The sequence below is a fragment of the Triturus cristatus genome, chromosome 4_2 (genome assembly GCF_964204655.1).
Source record: "Triturus cristatus chromosome 4_2, aTriCri1.1, whole genome shotgun sequence".
Taxonomy (NCBI): domain Eukaryota; kingdom Metazoa; phylum Chordata; class Amphibia; order Caudata; family Salamandridae; genus Triturus; species Triturus cristatus.
Window position 1 is genome coordinate 782,687,815 of NC_140586.1, and position 23,000 is coordinate 782,710,814.

At 47.8% G+C, this 23,000-nt stretch overlaps 1 protein-coding gene across 1 annotated transcript in view; it reads left to right on the forward strand.

Moving 5' to 3' along the window:
• The first annotated feature begins 9,535 nt into the window (after positions 1 to 9,535).
• Positions 9,536 to 23,000, forward strand: part of EFCAB14 (EF-hand calcium binding domain 14) — a 322,123-nt gene continuing 308,658 nt past the window's right edge. Inside the window, exon 1 of the mRNA XM_085602705.1 lies at positions 9,536 to 10,867. Coding sequence (XP_085458831.1) covers positions 10,683 to 10,867 — 185 coding nt within the window. The 5' untranslated portion in view covers positions 9,536 to 10,682. The remainder of the gene's footprint in view (positions 10,868 to 23,000) is intronic.

Genomic DNA, 23,000 nt, shown 5'->3' on the forward strand with positions numbered 1-23,000 from the left:
TATATACTGACCATTCCAACAACAGAAAGAACGTGAAGGAGACAGCTTTGGAAAAAGGGGAGTGGGTCAGAGTAAAGCTGGCAATCCTCAAGAGGAAGGGAGACAGCAAATACTCCCCACCCCTGAGAGTGGAAGAGGTGTACAACAGAGCGGCGCTACTCAGTGATGGGAATGTATGGTCCCAAGACCGCATGGCCAAGTGCAACAAAATCCTACAGTGGCCCCGAGAGGACAATGAAGGAGGGACAGCCCCAGAGGACATGAGGGACGAAGAAGGAACATCGAACGGAGAAAGGGGAGAGAGTAGGCAGGAAGATCAGATCAACGAAGAGGATGAACGAGAAGGACTACATAGGGAAGAAAGGGCCCGGGAAGAGGGTGAGAAAGGAGGAAGAGAGGGGAAAGGAACCCCAGAAGGAAGAAGGGGAAGCCCTGTCGCAGCAGAGAGTCGAGAAGGACACGCTACCCCGGTAAGATACACCCGAGTGGGGAGAGCGGTGGTGAGACCAGCCAGGCTTAAGGACTATGAACTGGAGTAATAGACTATGGACGGTAAACCAGTCTCAGTTATGTAAATAGTTTTGTGTGTGGTGTAAAAAGGGGAGATATGTAGTGTCGCGGTCTAGTTGACCAGGCACTACGTCATCACGCAAATGCGCGTTTGCCGATCTGGCACGTCTGCGCATGCGCACGAGAGCGCGAGACGCGCGAGTGTGCAACGAAGCGTTTGGAGGCGGCTGCCCGGCGCTCTTAGGTGTAATTGCATAAATACCAATAAAGTAAAGGTGAAAACCTGCAGTGGCTGTTGTATATCACTGAGAGGGAAGGAATACATTAAAGTTGTATAGAGCTGTATTTAACGTATCTATGGTTTAAGTATTTTGTGTATTTATTTGCTCAGTTGCTGTTGTTTTATAAGAGGGGTGAAATATGTTGTGATGTTTATACATTTATTTTTAGTTGTTCCTTTAGGGATTTCCGTAGTGGTCTAAATTAGAATGCTATGAGGTAACATGGAAAGCGAGGTAAGAAGTGGAGAAGCGGCTGGTGAAACTGATCCATTTGCTTTCCTTCTTAATGTGCCAGGGTGTTTTAACTGCAATAAACTAAATCTCATCTACATCGGAGTAGATTCGTCATTACAAGTAGCACTTTGAAAAGTTGCTTTTCCACTCTATTAAAATGCTTACTTTCTTTTTCATTACTTTTGTAGCTGGTCTCTGTGGTGTGTAGCGGTCTAGTCTGTGACGCACACTGCATGTGACGTTAGCGGACTTCCGGGGGCGGCCATTTTAGGATCGGCATTAGCCCGCCGATTTCAACGAGATCGGAGCTCCGAGCCGGCGCTCCCGTTAGTGTATGTAATTACATAATAAACCCCCGTTACCTCCGCAGCAACGAGTGGTCTCCTCATTTACATAGGCACATTGTGTGGTGACCTTATACTTTACAATGGCGACGAGGAGGTGAAAGAGCCCAGCGCTGCTTCCAGGAACCACGTGGGGGACAGAGACAAGTTGGTAACCACGGTGTAAAGCGAGTTGGTACAACGGCGAAAACGAGCGGGAGCGTGGCAGAGCGACGGAGTGCATCCGGAGGGGGAGCAGAGCAGAGTGCTGAGCCCCTAGCCCGTGCCAGGAAGAAGGAGCGAGTGAGCCCCAGAAGACCCAGAAAGGCGGGGTGAGTCCACCGGTGGCCGTGGGAAGGGGTGCAGTCCTGAAACCTGGAGGGGGATAGTGAGGACCACGCGGAGAGCGGAGAGTCCAGCCAGGACGGCGAACTTGGGGGCAGAAGCACCCGAGGAGCCAGTGCACCCGACACTTCCAATTCGAAGGCACGACGGGTGAGGGTTAGAAGGAAGATGAGTTCCCAGACGTTCTCCTTGATGAACCCCGTGCCTTTCCTAACCAAAGTTGGGGAGCCAGAAATGCCGTGGGAGGACTGGAAAAGGTACTTCCTAAATTACCTGTCGGCCTTAGAGGAAGAGGGCGAGACGGAGTTCACGAGCTCGCGGAGGAAGAAGATACTCCTTCATCATCTAGGGCCCGCGGGGCAGAGGGTGTATGAAGACCTGGTGAAGGAAGTGAGGCCGGCGGCAGATGACAACGTGTTCCAACACGCGATAGAAGACCTAGATGCCCATTACCGCCCGGCCGTGTGCACAGCCATCGACAGGTACAACTTCTACCACAGGGCACAGAACAAAGGAGAAACGGTCGATGAGTACGAAGAAGCACTGCAGAAGCTGGCCCTGACGTGCAAGTTTGGGACCCTACAGGAGGAACTAATCAGGGACCAAATCATCATGCACACGGTAAATACCTCCATCCAGGAAAAGTTATGGGCAAACGGCGACGCACCTCTGAAGACCGTAGTATCCATGGTGAAGAAAGCGGAATTGACCAGAAGGTGTGCGGAAGCGGCCAAACGCGAACGGCTACCAGAAAAAGCGGTGTGCAAGATAGAGGATCGGAAGGTCAATGATGGAAATGCGCCAGCAGGACAACAAGGCATGCGGAACTACAGAAGGTACAACGCCCGCATCATGAAATCGCAAGGACAGAGGCAAGGGAGCACGAGTGCATGCTACAGATGCGGCAGTGGCAGCCATGCCGCCAACGACAAGAGATGCCCGGCGTTCCGAGCCAAGTGCGCATACTGCGGGCTGGTGGGACATTACGAGAGGGTATGCCGAAGGAAATCACCCAGGCAACAGGTGAAATACGTGGCGCAAGAAACAGGCAAGGAGGAAGAAGACGAGAACCAGGAGGAGGACGACGAGATCCTGATCGTAGAAGAACAGATACTGGGCATAGAGGGATCGGTGGACAAGAAGCCGAAGTGCGAGGTGAGCATAGGGGGAGTGAGAGCCACAATGGTCGCGGATTCAGGATCGCCGTACACGATTATCAGGAGGAAGATATGGGAGGAAGATTTCGCACCGGGAACAGAGTACTGGCTGAGGCCCACGGACATCCACCCCGTAACATTCACAGGGGAACCCATACCCATGGTGGGATATTGCCCCCTAACCTTCGAGTTCAAAGGCAGAAGGTGCGAAGGGAAATTATACGTGGCGGAGAAAGGACCATCGGTACTGGGCTGGAAGGACCAGGGCGAGCTAGGGATAAAATTGAAACCAGGAGGACGCACGCAAGTGCTCTTGACCGAGGAGGAGCCGGGTCTGGAGGCGCAACGATGGAAAGAAGAATTCCCAGAAGTCTTCAAAGACTCCATCGGCCGTTTAGCGAAATTTACACACAAGATAAATCTGAAGGAAGGGGCCCGACCGGTGTCCCACAGAGTGCGAAACATCCCATTTCGGACCAGGGCGGCTGTGCAGGAGGAATTGCAGAGGCTGGAAGACAACGGGATAATAGAAGCAATAGACAACGCAGAGTGGTTGGCCCCCTTAGTAGTGGCGCAGAAGCCCAACGGGAAGGTGAGGTTGTGTGTGGACCTCAGGGAGCTTAACAAGAACATTGTAGTGGACAAGTTCCCCCTTCCCAGAATCAATGAGATATTGGCCAAGACCCAAGGGGAAAGGTGGTTCTCCACAATAGACTTGACGTCAGCCTACCGCCAGATTGCTCTACACAAGTCATGCAACCACCTAACGTCGTTCATCACCCCGTTCGGGTGCTACAAATTCCCGCGGATGCCGTTTGGATTAGCCTCAGCAGCAGCCGTCTTCCAAAAGCTCATGTACCGGCTGTTCCACAAGAAGGAGGGCATCCAATTCTTCCAGGACGACATTTTGGTGATGGGCGCATCCATGATGGACCACAACAGGAAGTTGGGAGAAGTGCTAACAGTGCTAAGGCAGAACGGGCTCACAGCCCAATGGGACAAATGCAAGTTTGTCATGAACAAGGTCACGTACCTAGGACACGAGATCAGCCAAGAGGGCATAAAACCCAAGTCAGCCAATGTGGCAGCAATTAAAGACACACCTACGCCCTCAAGTAAGGAAGATGTCCAGACGTTCCTGGGCATGGCTGAATTTTACAGCAAATTTGTACCCCACTTTGCCTCAAAGACCCACCACATGAGATCGCTCCTGAAGGACAAAGCGGCATTCTGGTAGGCGGAAGAACAACAGCGAGAATTCGAAGAGATGAAGAACGATATCTGTGAGGCGGTGCCCATTCAAGGGTTTGACCCGACAGCGCTTACTGTACTAACCACGGATGCCAGCGACAGGGGAATCGGCGCAGTCCTCACACAAAGATCCACGGAAGGGAGGACCTCCACGATAAGCTTTGCATCTCGCACGCTGGCCCCCAATGAAAGCAAATTCAGTGTCATCGAAAAAGAAATGCTAGCAGTTGTGTGGGCGATAGAGAGGTTCAGGCAATTTCTGTGGGGAGGGAGATTCCTTTTGCGCACGGATCACAAGCCGCTGGTAAAGGTCCTCACATCCAGTGGACATGAACATGCCACACCGAGAATAGCCAAGATGACGCTGAGACTCTTAGACTACGTCTACGATGTAGAGTACCTACCTGGGCACAAGAACAAGGTAGCGGACTACCTGAGCAGAGCTGCGTCCAAGGAGGTCTCAGATGTCCAGGAAGAAGGCGGTTGGGAAGAGTATGCGGTGGCATTCACCGGCGACCACGAGAAGGCAATAAGTGGGCAAGAATGGGAAATGGAATACGACAGAGACGGGAAAAAGAGAGCAGTTAAAGCGTATGCAACCAAGGGATGGCCGGACAAGAGACTACTAGAGGAGGAACTAAAACAGTATTGGGAGGTCCGAGAGGAACTGTCGGTAGGGGACAACCCGTGTTTCCTACTACGCGGCAGCAAAGTAGTTCCCCCTAACACGCTAAGGGCACGCATTGTGGCCATCGCACATGAAGGGCACTTGGGGATAATGAAAATGAAGGGAAGAGCGAATGAAGACTACTGGTGGCCGGGAATGGACCTCGCTGTGGAGCGCCACGTGAGGGCGTGCGAACAATGCAGCAATGCGGACAAGACCCAAAGAGTGCTACGTCCACCCCTGGGGCGCTTTGAGTGTCCCGAGAATCCATGGGAAGAAATTTCGATCGATGTCCTGGGTCCCATACAAGACGCCAATGGAGTCCAAAAGTACCTTACGGTGGTCATTGATCGCTACTCCAAATGGCCTGAAGTCCACGTGGATGAGAACGCGGAGACGGACACAATACTGGATTTCCTCACCGAGGTATTCATAAGGTAAGGCATCCCCAAAGGGATCCTAAGTGACAATGGCCCGCAATTCACCTCGGCCAAGTGGCAAACTTTCATGGACAGGAATGGAATCACGGCCCGACACACGCCGGTGTATTACCCGGCGGGAAACGGAGCCGCGGAAAGATTCAACAGGGTAATTATGGGGTCAGTACAAGCAGCAATCAGCCAAGGGAGTAATTGGGAAAAGGAGCTGAAGCGGCTGTTATGGGCGTACCGGATAACTCCTGCCTACACGGGGTACAGTCCGTTCCGAGTGCTGAGAGGGAGAGAGCCCTTCACTAAGGACAACGTGGCTTGGAAAAAGCTCACGGTACAAAGTCACTGGTCTCCAGCAGTGGTGCGCAGGAACCTGGAGAGGGCACAAGCAGTGTACACAGACTATTACGACACAAGGCACAACACCAAGGAGGTCGCACTCGAGAGAGGGGAATGGGTGAGAGTTAAATTACTGGCACCCGGAAAGAAAGGAGACAGCAAGTTCACGCCTCCGTTTCAAGTAATAGAGCCATACTCCAGGTCTGCCCTGCTGAGTGACGGGAAGGTATGGGCCACAGATCGCATGGCGAGGTGCGCCAAGACCAAAGGAGCGGAATCCAGCACGGAGCTGAACGATACAGAGAATGCCAGAGTCACGCCGGGCGTGAGGACTGCAAGGAGGAGATCAGGAGAAGAAGAAGGCGGTTCCCAAGCAGGGACAAGAAGCAGGGGAAGAGGAGAAAACTCAGAGCAAGAACCGGACACCCAGGAGATGCCGGAGGAGATAGGACAGAGCGGGACAGAACCCAGAGAAGAGAGAGAAACGTCCTACCCTGACGGGGTCGACACCACCCCGACTACGGGCGAAGGAAGGAGAAGGACATGTTGTGGGAGGAGAGTAATGCTACCTAGGAGGTTTGAGGAGTTCAGCATGGACAACAAGTAAGACTGTTCTTATTGTAGTGGGGGAACTGTAGTTCATGTTTTGCAAAGGAGGGAGATGTGGTGTGTAGCGGTCTAGTCTGCGACGCACACTGCTTGTGACGTCAGCGGACTTCCGGGGGCAGCCATTTTAGGATCGGCATTAGCGAGCCGATTTCAACGAGATCGGAGCTCCGAGCCGGCGCTCCCGTTAGTGTATGTAATTACATAATAAACCCCCGTTACCTCCGCACCAACAAGTGGTCTCCTTGGGCGTCCGCAGGGGGGGGGGGGGCAAGGAGGGGCGCTTGCCCCCCCTGGAGTGCTCCTCCTTGCCCCCCCCTGCGGCCACCCATGCTTTTACGGACGCCTTTTGTCCGTAATTACGTGCCCTGCAGGGAGCAGAGCTGTTCCCTGCCAGAGGCCTCCACTCCCTGATGGGGGGCGCCTCGCACTCCTCCTCGCAGGCCCTCCCGCCCATTGTCATTCTGTCTGTGGCTGATTATCACAAACAGAATGACAATGGCCAGATTGAGCTGCGCGCCACAAGCAGGAGTGGTTAGGTCTGGACACAAAGACCTCCTTTTAACACTCTGTAGCTTGAGAGCAAGGGGTCTTCTGAATGAAGTTCTGGGGGGGTCGATGCATTATTCTCCCAAGTCAAAAATTGAGGTTGCGCCATAGCCCGGATTTCAGATCCCACCAAAACGTACACAGACTCGTGTCAATAACATATCTATCTGCCAGTATGCGCCCTATCATGTCTGGCAGGACATGCCGACCCTGTGTTTCACTGCCTCATATCCCCCTGCACCCCACTCCCTCATATCCCCCTGTACCCCACTCCCCGTGCTCAGGGCCGGCTCTAGGGCGGTGCGACCGGTGCCACCGCACCGGGTGCTGACTTCGTGTAGGGGGCGCTAATATGATTTTAAAAGCACCTGCTTCTTTCCTGGACTCCTAGAAATTTTCAGCCACCAATAAAAATGTCTAAATGACTGCAGTGATTAATGCACTTCTTAGAGAGGGAGAGATCGAAGTTTTGTGTAATGGAAGTTTCTACTCATCCAGGTAGCGCAGAGGGTTACTATGCTTGCTGCAAAGAACGTGCAGCTCACAAAGTGCGTATAATGTAATGTAAATAGGTCAGTGGGTCACACTTTTGTCAGAGAGACCATATTGTTGATAACTCTTTATGAGTTAAAATCCTAATGTGGAACAGTGAGCAAGTAACTGTTATGAAAGATGCATGCAAACTGTAGGGTATGGGCTAGAGCGTTATGATTTCCCCCCAGCTTTTCATTATCCTAATGTGGCAAAATGGGTTAATTTGGGTAGAAATCAATTCTTATTAATTAAGGGAACCCCCCATCCATGGTGCTAGGTTTTAAATTCTAGATTTCTGATTCTCCTGGCCAAGCCCTCTTAAACTATCCTGCCTACCTGTACGGATGACCTGTGACTCCTACACCTTCTTGTCCTCTCTCTTATGTAACATTTCCTATGCACTGATTTACACACATATGATTGATTGTCTCTATGTAATCTGTGTAATGTAAAGTGTTCTGACACCTTACACGGATAGGAGCGGCGCTATAAAATGAATTAAATGCACCTGAGACTGAATGGTTACGGAGGCTTGAGGGGCGCTGTGAAAGGATGGTTATGAAGAACCTGTAGTGGAGGTGGTCATTGGGGGTGCCAAAAAGCATTGTCGCACTGGGCGCCACGAGCGCTTAAGCCGGCCCTGCCCGCGCTCACTGCCTTATATCCCTCTGTACCCCACACCTCGTGCTAACTGCCACAACATATCCCTCTGTACCCCGCACCTTGTGCGCACTGCCACAACATATCCCTCTGTGCCCCGCACCTTGTGCACACTGCCACAACATATCCCTCTGTACCCCGCACTTCGCGCTCACTGCCACATATGCCTCTATAGCCCACTCCTCACACTCACTGCCTGATCGCTCATTTTACCCTGCCATTCATCTGCTACGTGTTCTCTCCCCTTCCACTCGTTCTACCTCTGTTCACCCCCTTACTTCTTTTAGTGCATTACATCTTTCTCAATATCTCTACTTCTTTTCCTCTTCAGTAACATCTGTGGCACATCTCTGCACTTCCATTATATCAACGCACCCCTCTACCTCACCTGTCTACCTCAGTCTTTATTATTCCCTCTTCCTCAGCTGTCTCTACCTGTCTATGACACACCTCTCCCTCTCTCTACCTGGCCCCCTCACGTTCTACGACTGCGTTATTCTCCCCTCTCCAGCTTTGATTTACCTGTCTCTGCTCCTGAATCTTTTTCTTCTACACCTCACTTCTTTGTCTACCCTTCACCCCTCGCTACCCTCCTGTTTGCCTTACTACGGTCTTTACCCGACCCACCTTTCAGGGCCTCTTCCCATTTCGCCTCCCTCCCTCACATCGCTCTCCTAGCATGCATCTGTTTCTCCCCTCACCACCATGCCTGCCTCTACCCCTCCTTATCTTTCTAACCAGCCTAACTTTCTACCTTCCTGTTATTCCTGGTAGTGAACCTTTCATTTCACCCCTCCGGTTGTATTACCTACGCATTCAAATTGAGTAGGTCATTGCTGTGCTCCCAACCAGACATCGAGACCCAGTCCCCTAGCCTCTCAACATGCCCAGATATAACAACAAGCATTGGCATAGCCAATTGGTCTCGCCTTTGGGACCTGCTGCAGAACTAAATACTTATTTTGCCGGCATCATACTTACCCAGCGCCAAGACGCCTCGGCAAAAGTGAGCTATATAAGTTCTTCAGTCAGTGAGTCAGTCATAAGGTCCCAAAGCGAGACCTATTGGCTATGCCAATGCTTGTTTTTCTCAGGTTGGCCTGAACATTACCGATCCTGATTGTCTGCCATTTTAGCCCCGCCCCTATTGATTAACATTAGCCACGCCCCTTCATTTGCCAGGTTCGCCCCCCCCTGGAAAAATTTCTGCGGACGCCCATGGTGGTCTCCTCATTTACATAGGTACATTGTGTGGTGACCTTATACTTTACAGTCTCGCTACCACTATTTTCATATTTAATAATATCAAAATGTGCCATTTTTATATTTTTAAAGGAACAAGATTTTTTCAAACGTTCATAATAAAAAAAATTGATACGATTTTATTATAGGAACGTTAATATTCCTTTGAGGTCCTGATCTTCGCAAAGTAAAGGAAATATTTTCCCCACTAAAATGGCCGATTAATGTACAACCTAGGTCCTAGAGCAACTTAAGGGCCACTAAGCTTTTGTGCTTGTCCTTCTTTTGTGTTCCTCATGGTGCGTGTTCTGAGGCCAATCTTTGACTTTGCGATGACGACATGGCTCATAAGAATATTGTTTGTCCAATGAAAACGAGACTTTGAACGAGGCAGCCAATAAGGGCTGTCATATGTAAAGCAGAGGGAAAAAAATGTCGGCTTGCAGAAACCCGGAAGTAGCGGCAGGGGTCGGGAGTCAATGTCTCGTTTGAATAAACGGGAAACGTAAACTAAATTGCTGTCGCAGGTTACCTGGGGCAAAGGAGAGGCACAACCCCGTGTTCTGAGAGTGGACGTGTGCGGAGGGCAACGTCTACATCGGGTAGCTGCAGGCTGTAAATGTGACCTGTGTGTTGGCGCAGCCGTTTCCATCTCCACAGCCAAACTCTCCCCGTTAGGTCTACTTCATGACTGTCGCAACACAACTCTTCGTGTTGTCGCTATCAGCCTTCCACTTCATCTCCATTCCCTGCCTTACACTTCCACCATACCCTATGAAACCGCCTCTCTATTGCATGTCGTTCACGTCCCCTCCATCACTATCCCTTGAACTAGATTGACATTCACGCCTGCCACCTGCACAGTGTACCCCTTCATTCCATAAGTGGTGCACCCGTAGTTTGCCCGCAACACTCCACCTGAAATTAACACCAGCTGCCCTCTTTTCTCTAGTCTCTAATCCCAGCTGCAGCTTTCTTTCGGTTCCAGCCTTGTTCTAACCAGTCCCGTACTTATCTGCTGTACACATCTCTTCTTGAGCTTGCCTGTCACCTTTTAGCTCATGCTAGTCCTTGTTCCGTTCCACTGTTCACCTCTGTCAGTGACCCATTCATAGTTATTGTATTATCTCAAGACCCCTGCAATCGCTCTCCCCTACAGTCTCCACTCTATATGTAGCATCTGTCGCTTTCTTTTCCTGTGAACTTGACATCTCGTACCCTGCTTGCCCATGATATCTGAGCCTTGGGTCATCACCAGCAACCCAAACTTGCAAGTAACCTCCTATTCATGCTGCTGCCACCCCACACCCTCGTTCTTTATCTGAAGATATTTGGTGCTGGCCACCTTCTAGCTGTGAGCCTCCTCCTCCCCTTCCAGGATTGTGGTCTCCACCCCTTCCCATCGCATCCTGCTCACACTGACCCTTGGAGCTGGCACTGACTCCACGCTGGAGAGCCGTAGGGTGTTGGAGGCCGGGTACCAGCCGCCGCCGGGCTCCGGGGGTGGGGGTACGGTCAGCGGCTCCTTGGCCCCGCTCACCCCTCACAAGAAGATGAAGAAGCGAAAGGAGTTGAATGCGCTCATCGGCCTGGCCGCTGACGGACGGAGGAAGAAGACCAAGAAGGGCTCTGGACACCGGCTGCTGCGTACTGAGCCGCCTGCCTCCGACTCTGAGTCCAGCTCAGAGGAGGACGACGAGTTCGCTGGGTTGGCAGGGGGTCACTCTTTCTTTTGCAAGTAAGTCTTTCACGCAGTGTAACTATTCTCTTTTCTTGGGCAGTGGACTATATTATAATTTTACTCTAAGACTGTTCTTGCACGTTTGCTTGCGCTCTTCTTTACAGTAACATTTTGTTTACTAATTCCTACGTGTGTCATTGTGGCCAGTTTTCCACTTGTATGTGAGCGGTCTTGTATCACTACTGGTGATTTCATCTCATAGACTGACACGAGCTGATGGGTTTTGGTATCTGTAGCCTCTGAAAAGCATGATTAGACGAACACACCTCCTTATGTTTTGTTCTTGAACCGGATGTTAGTGGTCCCTTATAACGTACTCGACGGAAGTAGTTTTTCAAAGGCACGCTTACTCCTTGTCATATTAGTTCAGTCTGTTTATGAACATTTGATTTTCTGTGGATTCGGACTGGTTTCCGAAGGAAGTGACCCTGCACCTGAGTTCCAGGCACCAAGTCTCACGTCACAACTGGCCATTTTGGTGCTAGACCAATTTTCAGTTTCTCAGAATAATCAGCGGACTATTTCTCGTTCACACATAGAAGTTAAAACACATTTGACCATGCAACCAGTTGCCTAAGAAACCCTCTTTATGCGTAATCACACTGTATGCATGCTCTAATACTTTAGATAAGAAGCAGTCCGCAATTCGCCCATGCCTCTTGCTATTTCTGCACTTCTCACAAGAGTCTAACACTTGTGCTAGCAATCAATCCACCCCCCTAGCACGAAGAGCAGAGTGAGCATTCCTCAACCGCTTCTCCATGCCACGCTTTGCAGTGAAGTTCAGGTCTCGTTATTCAGTTGAAATATTAAGCGGACAATTATCTACTGGCAACAGTTGATACACCATCCTATATTTAAGCTTGGGTTGCCAAAACAAATCAGGAGAGTCTACTACATTTTCCCTATTGATATTTATATTTTTTGAGAGCCCTTTTCAGACATTTTAGCTATTTTGTCCTTCTGTTTATGTATGTGGAAGGGAGCAACATGACTCCACTTTTATTCTATACCTATCGTTCAAGTTGCTTCCATTTTAAAATCAACATGGTAGTTCTGGTCTAATTACACTCCACTGAAATCTGCAATAAGTGTGTACTTTCTTATAGGAATGGATGTGATTCAATTTATACATTTAAAATCTCCTTTAGTTCTCCTATTTTGTTTTTAGAAGTAGTAATACAGACACGAGTGGCGAACTTTCTACCTTGCAGTGCTTTGTTCGAGTTTGTGTCGAAATCATTAAATGATGTGAATGGAATCTTATATGTACTCATGAATGATAAGGAGATCGTATAATTTCCTATGTGCTAACAGCGCTAATTAAGTCAGAATATCGATGGATGTCATTAGCTAAAGTGAGCCTTCGTTCAGGGCAGTAATTAATAGCTTTAGTTGCTATGACAAATAGGCATGATAGGCGTGGACTTTGACATCAGATGTTTTCTTCATGCCTTTAGTATCGGAGGTTAGCTTTCAGGTGCTATGGCTTTGATAGAACTATTTTTGGACCTGTATTTATTATCTCTCGTTTTTTGTCTCTAGGGTTTCATTTAGCATTATATTTTCAAGTAGGTGACGATTCTTTATAGGATCTTTCTCTGTACTGCTAAGCAATGGCCCTATTAAAATAGATTAGACCGAGATTATTTATGAAGAAATGCAGAAAGAAAGTCTGTTTTAAAATGCCAGTTTTTCTCAGGTTAACTTCTGACATGCCAAATCCTATGGTATAGACTACAGCGAAAAACACTTGGCTCAAGGGTACGAAATATAATGGTTGTGTGGGTTTTATTTAATATTACCCACTGCTTTCACAATTGCTTGTACAATAAATACTAATATTGGGATAATGTCCTCAGAACACGATTACACTATGGAGAAAACCACGTCAGTGCAACAAAGTGAGTTCTGCGTGGCCATTTTTATTTAAAAAGCACATGTATGTACTGCATATAAAACTTTACTCTTTATTGTATGTAGGCAGAGATTCAAATAAGCTTTTGAAGTAGTAGTGTTTTACTCTTGACATTTAAAAATGGAGCTCCCCATTGATATTATGGATAGGAACATTTTTGTTTTAAAATGTGAGTACAGGGGCGCAGGGCCAAGATAGACGGGTAAAACTTATTTCTCTGTCTCTCCGTTCCTGTGTGACTGCCTCAGAACAGCACTAAGATGGTTCCGGCACTTTGCGGGCGTGAGAGTAGCCATATACGCTGGCCAGAATCTCATCCTGATGGCGCTCCTTGTTGGCTTTGGTAACAGCCTCAGGCTGCTGTGTGGTCTATGGGGGCCACCAGTGGCCGGGTGCTCCGACCTGGGACGGGGTCCGCAGCTGTGGAGACAGGTGAGAGGCGCTCTGCCGGGTCTTACCTGCCTGGAATCGAGCCACTATCGGAGGCAGTGATTGCAGGGAAGCCCCTGGGATTGGGTGCCAATATCTGCCTGCCCGGTGCCATGGTGAAGCAGTGAGCTACGTGAACTGCCTCCTGTGTCTGGGATGCTCTCTTGGGCCGATGGAGGCCCTTATGCTGATTGGTGCCCGCCTGGGAGGTGCCTGAGGGAGGAGAGTGTTGGGAACCACAGTGGCAGCCGTGCTGATGGTTAAAGAGGGCCCTTGGAGATACCCTGAGGCATGGACTACTTCAGCCATAGAACAACGGCAAGTGCAAAACAGGGCCTAACATTTGTGTGGCACTTAGGGTTGTAGGCCCCCGTCCTGGCGGTCTCTGGAGTGGTCGGCCCTGGATTATTGTCTAACTATGCTTCGGTGATTCCTGAGTTACGCTGGCAATGAGGTGGCCAGTGGGCAGATAGGTTCCCCTGCCCACACCACCTTGCATATGGGATCTGGCTGCTCTTACCTGGACACAATTTTCCCTGCCCCAATCCCTAGGCCTGGAGGGGATACGGCTCTGGGCACCAGGCTAACACACCTTCCAGCGTCGCGATGGAGAGCGCTTAACTCCCTTGCACCTGGGTAGAGCTTGTGGAACTTCAGCTGCCTGGAACCTGCCATCACTGGGACTTCTGTACGGCTATCCTCGCTGGGGGCTGGAGCAGGGTGCCTCCCTCTCCTTTTGGCATGAGGGTTATCTATGACCCGGGAGGCCGCTTCACTCGATGGGGCCACTCTGTGCTGGCTATTCCTTTCTCCGTGCTCCACACTCGCTTGAACATCTGCAGCTTAGGGGCCAAAACTCTACTTCGGCGCAGCGTCCTCTACCCCCTAGAAGCATTGATCTAGATCACGGCCTACAGTGATCTGTGTATTCTGACTCTCCTGGCGGCACAGCCTGGTGGGACCGCCGTTCCGATGTGGGCCTGAAGAGGGCCAGTTGGAAGCCAAGGGTGATGGCAGCAGCCCGCTCTAAAAAGGACAGCACCCTTAAAGGCATGCTCTCCAGGCCCACTGGTGGTCCGTTTGGTGATTGCCCTTCAACATCTAACCCCCCTCCGCTACAGGATGACAACGCTGTGGAGGAGCCAGTGACTCAATCTTTCCTTTAATCCCTCTTCACATCCCTCAGTGATGACTTACAGGCTGTCAAAAGGGACCTCTCCCAGAATTTAAATGAAATCTGAAAGACCTTGACTCTCTTGCTGATTGTGCAGCAACGTTGGAGGCGCAAGGAAATGGTCAAGCAAATGTTGTGGAGACCTTACAGCAAGAGATTATCCGACTCCGTGAACAGCAAATCGATCTTCAGACCCACTCCGAGGATCTCAAACAGATCTAGCCGGAATAATATTAGAATTTGGGGAATTTCATCAAAGGCTGGGTGTGAAGATCTCACCAGTTACGTTACAGTGCTCTTCCGTTCCATCTTGGAAGCCCCCCAGACATGGAAATTTAAAAAAAAATGAGCTCACTGAGTTGGCCTGCCGCAAAAAGATAAAGCCCCCCCCCTGCGGATGTTCTGGTCGGCATCCACGATTTTCAGGTGAAAGAAAATATACTGCTCAAAGCCTGGGAGAGACATACAGAAAAGGCAAAATTTCTGACCTCCAACCTCTCACCTGTGCAGCATGGGGGTGCCCTATTCATGGGGCCATCCGTTTCGCCTCCTCTTTTGTCTGGATGGAAAACATTTTCAACTACCCTCCCTGGAAGAAATGTGTAGTGTATTGGGCATAGACGTGGCAGCTGACGGATCGCCATCAAAGACCTCCCCGTCTCGCTCACTGGATTGCCAGCCTCGCTGGCATGAACACTGGGTGGGGAAGGGCAGTACTTGTCTGGATCCCGTAACGATTGCCATGGGTGAACAAGCGGTGTTGGAGTCGATTCCTGCGGCGCTGGCTAAGACCGAACCTCCATAACATGGCTGGGCATGTCACTATCCTCATTCCTACTGCTGGCCCGCTGGGTGGTGGGAAGGGGGGAACGGGGAATGGTGGCCACGCTTCGGACAACTAATCTCTTGATCTTTGGAACTGTAAGTCCGTTTTCTTAAACAGTACGTTCATGTTTCCATCAGTATTTTCATTTGTTTTCTCCTTGGGGTTGATTAGTTTGGGGATACACTCATCTGTGCAGCATTTGCAACACCATACATTTATGGAATTGGCAGGCTCTGGGAGACATGACACCTGGTGCTTTTTTATAAACAGATGACACTTATACAACCTTCAGGCCTATTGCTAAGAATGTCGGTTACAACCCTTCGGGTTCTTACCCTCAATGTGAAGGACTTTAATAACCCTATAAAACACAGAGCGGTTTTATCATACCTGGAGAATTCGGGGGCAGACATCTGCCTCCTCCAGGACACACATCTCCTTTCAAAGGACTGTCACCAACTCCAATCACGCACCTTTCTACACCAATTGTTCTCCTCCGCATCCACTTAGACTGCGGGAGTGGCCACCTTGGTGGCACACACCTTTGAGGGCAGGGTTGGATCCAAGGAGGCAGAACTGAAGGGCCGTCTTCTTACTTATCATCTCGCTCTCAATGACCGATCATTTGTGGTGGGCACTTTCTATGCCCCGAATAAGGGACAAGAACCTTTCTTATGAACAGCTCTATCTGAGGTGATGTCTACACCTGAGCGGAGGGTCCTGATGGGGGAAACCTCAATTTAGTCTTCGATAATGGCCTAGACAGGTTGACACACAGACATGGCCAAACGGGGGCTCTATCGTATAAACGGGCATGGGTGGCTTAAAGAACTGGGGCTCCAGGAACTGTGGAGAACGTTACACCCACACACGCGCAAATATTACATTTTTCTTTCACACACATAAAACCTACGCTAGGTTGGTTTATCTACTTGGCACGAAAGACATGCACATCAACCTCTGAAACGGATATACTCCCTGCTGCTCTGTCTGATCACGCAGCGGTATCACTTTCAGTGGCACTTCCCCCTCTCCCCCCCCCCCCCCCGGAGTGTCCTAATATGTATTTGGTGGATGTGAGGTACAATGTTACAGGACCTGGAGGTGGTGACACAGGTATATCAAGCCATTACCTACTATCTCGCACAAAATGACACTCTGGAGGTCTCTCATGCCACGCTATGGGAAGCTCTCAAAACGGTTATAAGAGCGGAACTCCTTGCCATCTCTGCTGCAGATAATATACTGCATAAGGAAAAAAGGGAAAACCTTTCACAACATGTGAAAGAATTGGAATGTATCCATCAGCGTACTGGCACGCCGAGGGTCTGGCATCAACTGACGGCTCTCCACACACAACTGGCAAGCATAGATCTTGATAGGGCTGAATATATCGATCTTTGTCTCAGCCACTCTTTTTATGTCAGAGGTGACAAGTGTAATTCAAAATTACATTATAGATGCCACGATTCAAGCAATCTGCCGTGAATCCAGTATTACCTTCACAAATCAAATGACTCAAATCTGGGGATATTATAAACTAAAGCAGGGCTATCTCCATCTTTTGAGTTATCATTCTTTGTTATTATACCAGTATTCGTATGCCAGACCATCAGTACTAATATGGTCTATAGTGCTGTCGTAGTCTTGTCACCCTTTAATTTTCTGCAACTGTTTTTAGTGGATTCATGGTTGTCTTTTATCATTGCGTTACCCAGTCCTTTTGCAACCTTTCATATTAAGTGGGCTCACAGTTTGACATTCCCAAACTTAATTAGTTGGATTCTCTTGTCCTTACCTGTTCAAAATAAATTCCTTACATCGGTTAATCACTCACTTAAACGGCAGATTGGATATTAAGAATTTCACCGGAGTAACCTTACCTCCTTTAAAATATCGTGTCTTATTTCCTTTTATATGAAATAGCGATGGAGAAGTACTTGGTTCAAAGCAATCACTCTAACTTGCCTTTTCTGTCAATTTTGATGAAATAACCAGACCCCCAGTGCCTGACACTTTGTATGGGAGGTACCTGAGTTTATGACACACAGCGTTGTAGCTACACAAAAGGTCACATCCTTCGGGCTAAGTATTTGCCACTTTTTGGAACAGCACAAGCCTGGCCTCTTACAGGATTTGGCCACATCCCATAATGTTTTTAGACTGTTATATTCCACATAACTTATCGAAAACCTTGAAAAAATGAGGCATTTCCCGACTTTACATCGTTTCTTTAAAATTCTAAAGTGATCAGGTAGTTTTATCAAAAGTTGCATGTGTGTCCCAGTTCTCAGAAAAATACCATAAGATGCCACTAATGTAGAGGATTTGAAACCAGTGAAAGTAACACCAGTAGGCTTCATTGCAACGTGATGCTCCTTTTAACACAGCTAAATCCCACTGTATGGGACTGTCCGATATTTTCCAGGACTGGCAAAACTTAAGATTGTCATGAAAGCTTGTTATACGCTCTACTACCAGCACTACACCACTTGCAGCCCATTTTAACATTATGCTTTTTCCGAAACATAGAAGCGATTGAAAAATATACATGCATGGCAAGATACTCAGCTGAATTCAGGCTAAGTTACAGATAGACAAATAATATTAGGATACGGTAAATGTCAGTATGTGCTATACTTAGTTTTAAGAAGATGCTGCATGTAAAGGCATTTTAAGGAGGTCCTAGTTGGACATATCTCATTTAGAAATATTTCATTTGTGTGACACACAACAGTCAAGCACAGACCGCATCCTGTGAAAGTGCAAGACACGTGAACTAATAAACACACTGCACCAGTTTATTTCAATGGCCGCAAGGCATATTATGGGTTTAAGCAGTTTTTTGGTTGTGAACCTTTTCTATATTTGACAAATGTAGCAATTAAATCATTACTACCAGCTGCTTTCACATTCATAGTATTCCACCTGAGGTCTTTGGTATTTTCTTGAAGAATACGGCTCATTAAAATATGCCTACGTGAAATCTATTGTATATAAAAAAGGCTTAAAGTGGGCCTAGAGCCAGCCCATTACTTGCTCAGTGGTTGGCTCCTACATCAATCTCGCTTCCTTGCTTCTGTTTGGTTAGTGCCTCCTACTTCCTCTTGGAGCTCCAGTGTTGGCTCTGGCATGGAGCATGGACCTAGTACAGCATCCTGCTGTGGCCAGTGTCCTTCGACTGGCACAGGCTCGTGAAGGTACTTACATTAAAAAAAAAAAACTTTTACTTAAGATGAGTGCACGTGTCTGCAGTCTGGCTCCTTCCCCTGCCCCTCCCTCGTGTTGATTATACCCCTGCTGTTTGGTGTGTTGCTGCTTCCTCCCTCGCACCTCCTTCGTGTTGCATGTCCCCCCCCCACCCTTCTCCCACTATCAGTTGTTGGTGTTTCCTCCACCCCAACCATCATGTGTTGCTTTTCCCCCCTTTCTGTCCATTTTTGCTGCTCCTTCTCATCCCCTCCCACGTGTTGATTCCCCTATTTATCGTTGGTGTTAACGCCCTCCTCCCCCACACGCCTCTTATGACTTGACGCCTTCGCTCTTTTTTTACATGTATATGGCGTAAAGGAAAAAAAAAGTTCTATGACACGGCCAGCATCGACTGCATTAAAGCACTTTTTTCTTTACTTTAATCATGTTGCACAGCAGCCCACGCTCCTGTGCAACATATCTAGAACAACATTGAATAAGCCAATAGATATCGTATAGGTAAAACTGATTGGCTTTGCCAGTGCTTTTTTATTTCTGCAATGTTGCAACTCAGCAGAACATACAGTGACAAGATTTCAACATGTTTTGACACGCGTACCTCTTAACCATTCTTTTACTTTAAATCAAGGAAATGTCACAAATTATATTGGTAATCCCCAATAGTCACAAAGATCAGGGATACTCCTGTTGGTCATTGCTACGTGATACTGTATAAAGTAGCAAATAAACGGACATGGTGAGGTAAAATAAAATCCTCAAATCGACTGCTTCTGTATTTGCAAGTAAACTGATGAAATGGAAAAGGGTTGGATGAACCTCAGTTTGGTTTTCTTATTATTTCGGCTTTTTTTATGTGCAATGTGTCCATTAATCATATTTGCAGGGTATGTTGTTTGAGGTGCTTCATGTTGTGGCATTGAATAGGGGTCCCTTACACCTAATATTTAGGACATCGAAGTGCCTCAGCATCCAGAGTGAAATATTCCTACCGGTTATTTATTCTCCTTCAGTCCTTTCATCGACAGCAGAAGGGTCGTCTAGAACTGATAAAGCACAGGCACACAGCAACAAACGTTAGTTAAGCCAATAGCTCTCACATTTCTTAAATGGGCAATGGCAAAGCTGATGTGGCTGTTTTTTGTTACCGAAGGTGTTTGGCATTAGTTGGGCAATTTTGTGTGTTGTCAGTATTCGTAGAAAGAGAAGTACAAAGAAGCAACTTCTTAGAGTACAACAATATGGAAGCAGGACCACTTTGTGGAAAAGTCTCCATTAGCAGAGTTAAGTTGTCCCCTCAAGTAAGTGTATTATAAAAAGGAGTGCAAAGATTAAAATGACATTTTTTAAGTGGTCAGATTAAAAGGCAAAACCAGCAAAATATTGGACAGTAGATACTTTGTCAGTGGGTCGGTATTCTTGGTGGAGCTGTAAGAAACCTTGTGTGTTCATCTCTTTACTTTGTGGAGAAAAACGTTATCAAGACAGTGAAGTAAAAAAAAAATACTTTCAATTGTGGTTATGGAATAGACCTAGCCTGCCATAAAAACAAACAGGATGTGCTTTCTAAACATCCTTAAACCTGCAACTGTTCTAGTCCTTCCCTTTTTTTTTCTTTTTCCTTGAAAGCTACACCTTGTAAATCTTAGTTAACCATTCCTGAAACTCCGGGGGTTCTGCCTTCTTCCGATTTCTTGTTATTATACTACGGGCTACCAGAATGGTTATGAGCCACCAGACTCTGACATCTTATCCCAAGATGTCTCGAACTGCTTAGTGAAACTGACTTAACATCAGGAGATAGATTGAATCCAGTTGAGCTTTTAATTAATAATGACATTCCCTCAAAGTTCGTTAATCCTAGGGCACCTCCAGTTCATATGTGTCAGTATCTTTATATATCTATATTTATGCATCCAATCAGGGGTATAACATAGTAACAATTGGGCATAGATCTGTATATGTTGAAGTTAAACCCTCTCTTAGTGCCATAGTGTTAAATAAAGGTACTTCTTCTCATTCTCTTCAGCGTAAATGAAAAACTACTTCTTTAACCCATTTACTTTGCATTGTCCTAATAACTAATTTGCAGTCTTTTTGGAATCCCTGCAGCCACTTAATCCACCGTGCTTGCTTTCTGAGCGCGCCAGAGGGACTAAATAAATCCTCAACTAGTTCACTATATAGAATGGTTAACTAAGATTTACAAGGTGTATCTAAAAGAAAAACTTTGTGCTAAAGGGATGGGTAGGGGGAAGGCATTTAACCAGATTCGTTTTTTCCTTTTTATCCCTAATATTGTCAACCGATGAGTTACAAGGTTTGATAATTTGTGAGATAACATGGTGTAGTTTTGAAATGTGAATTTGAAAATATTTTAAATACGATCGGTTTTCTTTTATACCAAAATCCTATGGTTTGTGGTTAGTTTGTAGATCTGGACCAATCCAACAATACAATTATTTATGAAAAAAACTGCAACTAAAATGCCATCATGTCATTTAAGCAAATAAAACAAGAAACAGTCACTGACTGAATTACAATCCACATGTTATATTGTTCATGCAATCTTAACAAGAAGACTAGTTGAACACCAGTGGCAAACAATTGGGACACTGTAAAAATCCACAAAATGCCATTGCCTTGAGGAACGGCTCGTACAAGCAGTGGCAAACCCTGAAAAATCGGTGGAAGCCAATGGCTCAAATGGGCTAACCCAAAGTCCACTAATTCCGTGCTACTTCATGAATGTATATATATTTTTTTTATGTATTGAGTCCTCATGAGGTCCTAGACATAACTTTGTGCCCTCAGGGAAAAAGGGACCAGGAACAAGGGCTCATAATTTTCTTCCATTCTGCTGTTCAATCAATCAATCGGGGACTTTGTGCGCTACTCACCCGTTAGGGTCTCAAGGTGCTGAGAGGTGTGGGGGGCAGGGGGCTGCAGCTCCGGGTCAACCGAAAAGCCGCGTCTTGAGGCTCTTCATGAAGGTTTGCATTGTAGGGGAGCATCGATGTTGACTGGGAACTCGTTCCAGGCCTTGCTGCGACATAAGAGAATGCCCTTCCACCTGCTCTGGTTCTGTGGATGCACGAGGTTTCTGTGAGGGCGAGGTCGGAGGAGCAGAGGTTTCTGTTGGGTACGTGGAAAGAGACTCTTTCTTTGAGGTATGTGGGTCCAATGTTGTGGAGGGATTTGTAGGCGTGGGTGAGTAGCTTTAAGGTTACTCTCTTCTCGATGGGGAGCCAGTGGTGGTCTCGCAGGTGTTGGGTCATGTGCTCATGTCGGGGAGTGCTGAGGATGAGTCTGGATGGTCTGGAGTTTGTGTAGCAGGGATTTGTTGATTCCAGTGTAGCGGGCGTTTCCTTAGTCCAGTCTACTGGTTAGGAGTGCATGGGTGACATTCTTCCTGGCTTTGGGGGGATCCACTTGAAGGTCTTGCGGAGGATGCAGAGGGACTTGAAGCAGGTGGAGGCAACGGCGTTGATCTGGCGTGTCATGTTTAGGGAGGAGTCGAGAATGATGACGAGTTTGAGCATGGTCCGTAGGGGTGGGTAGGTTTCTAAGGGCAGAGGGCCACCAGGTGTTGTCCCAGGCGGTGGTGGAGGGGACGAGGACCAGGACCACTGACTTCTCTCAGTTGAGCTTTAGACAGCTGCTGCTCATTCAGGCTGCGACGTCTTTCATTCCTTCCTGGAAGCTGAGTCTGGTTTCTTCGGGGTTCTTCGTGAGGGAGAGGATCAGCTGTGTGTCGTCGGCAGTGATCGGCTCAGTAGTAGATGATATTAGAAAGGAAGTAGACAGAGTCAGTACTCAAGCTTTGGTGCTACTTGATCTGTCTGCAGTGTTTGACAGGGTCAACCATATCCTTTTCGCTAACCGGGTCAGGGCTGCAGGTCTACGGGATTCAGCCTTCAACTGGATCATTTCATTTCTGAGAGAGAGATCTCAGTCGGTTAGATTACCCCCTTTTAATTCGGCAGAGGTACAATTAAAGTGTGGGGTGCCACAGGGCTCCTCTCCTTCTCCCCACCTCTCTAATATCTGCAAACGCCCCATGGTCAACTCTCTTAAAAACATGAAAATCAATATCTTCAACTATGCCAACGACATGCAATTGTTATTTACGATCAATGATAGCCCTACATCCAGACAGCAGTTTCAAGTCACTATGCTGTTCATCTTGGACTTGATGATCAATAACCACCTGAAGCTAAAATCTGATAAAACGGAGATAGTTATCACAAAAAATGAGGTGGATCGCTGGAATCTCTCCTTTTGGTCCAGTGAGATGGGTCCCACTTCTCTGCCCAAAAAGTGGGTAAAAAGCAGAAGTATCATCATTGATGAGTTCTCATTCAGGCTGCAGGTTGGCGAAGTGACATCTGCCTGCTTCTGTCAACTCCGAGGCATAAAGATAACAAAATTCCTTACTAGTGATACCTTGACCCAAGTCATAATAGCTTTAGTCATGTCTAGAGTTGACTACGCCAACTCTGTATTTGGGTCTCCCCGAATTCCTCCTGCGCAGGTTCCAGCTAATCAAAAACCAGGCCGCCCGGCTGATACA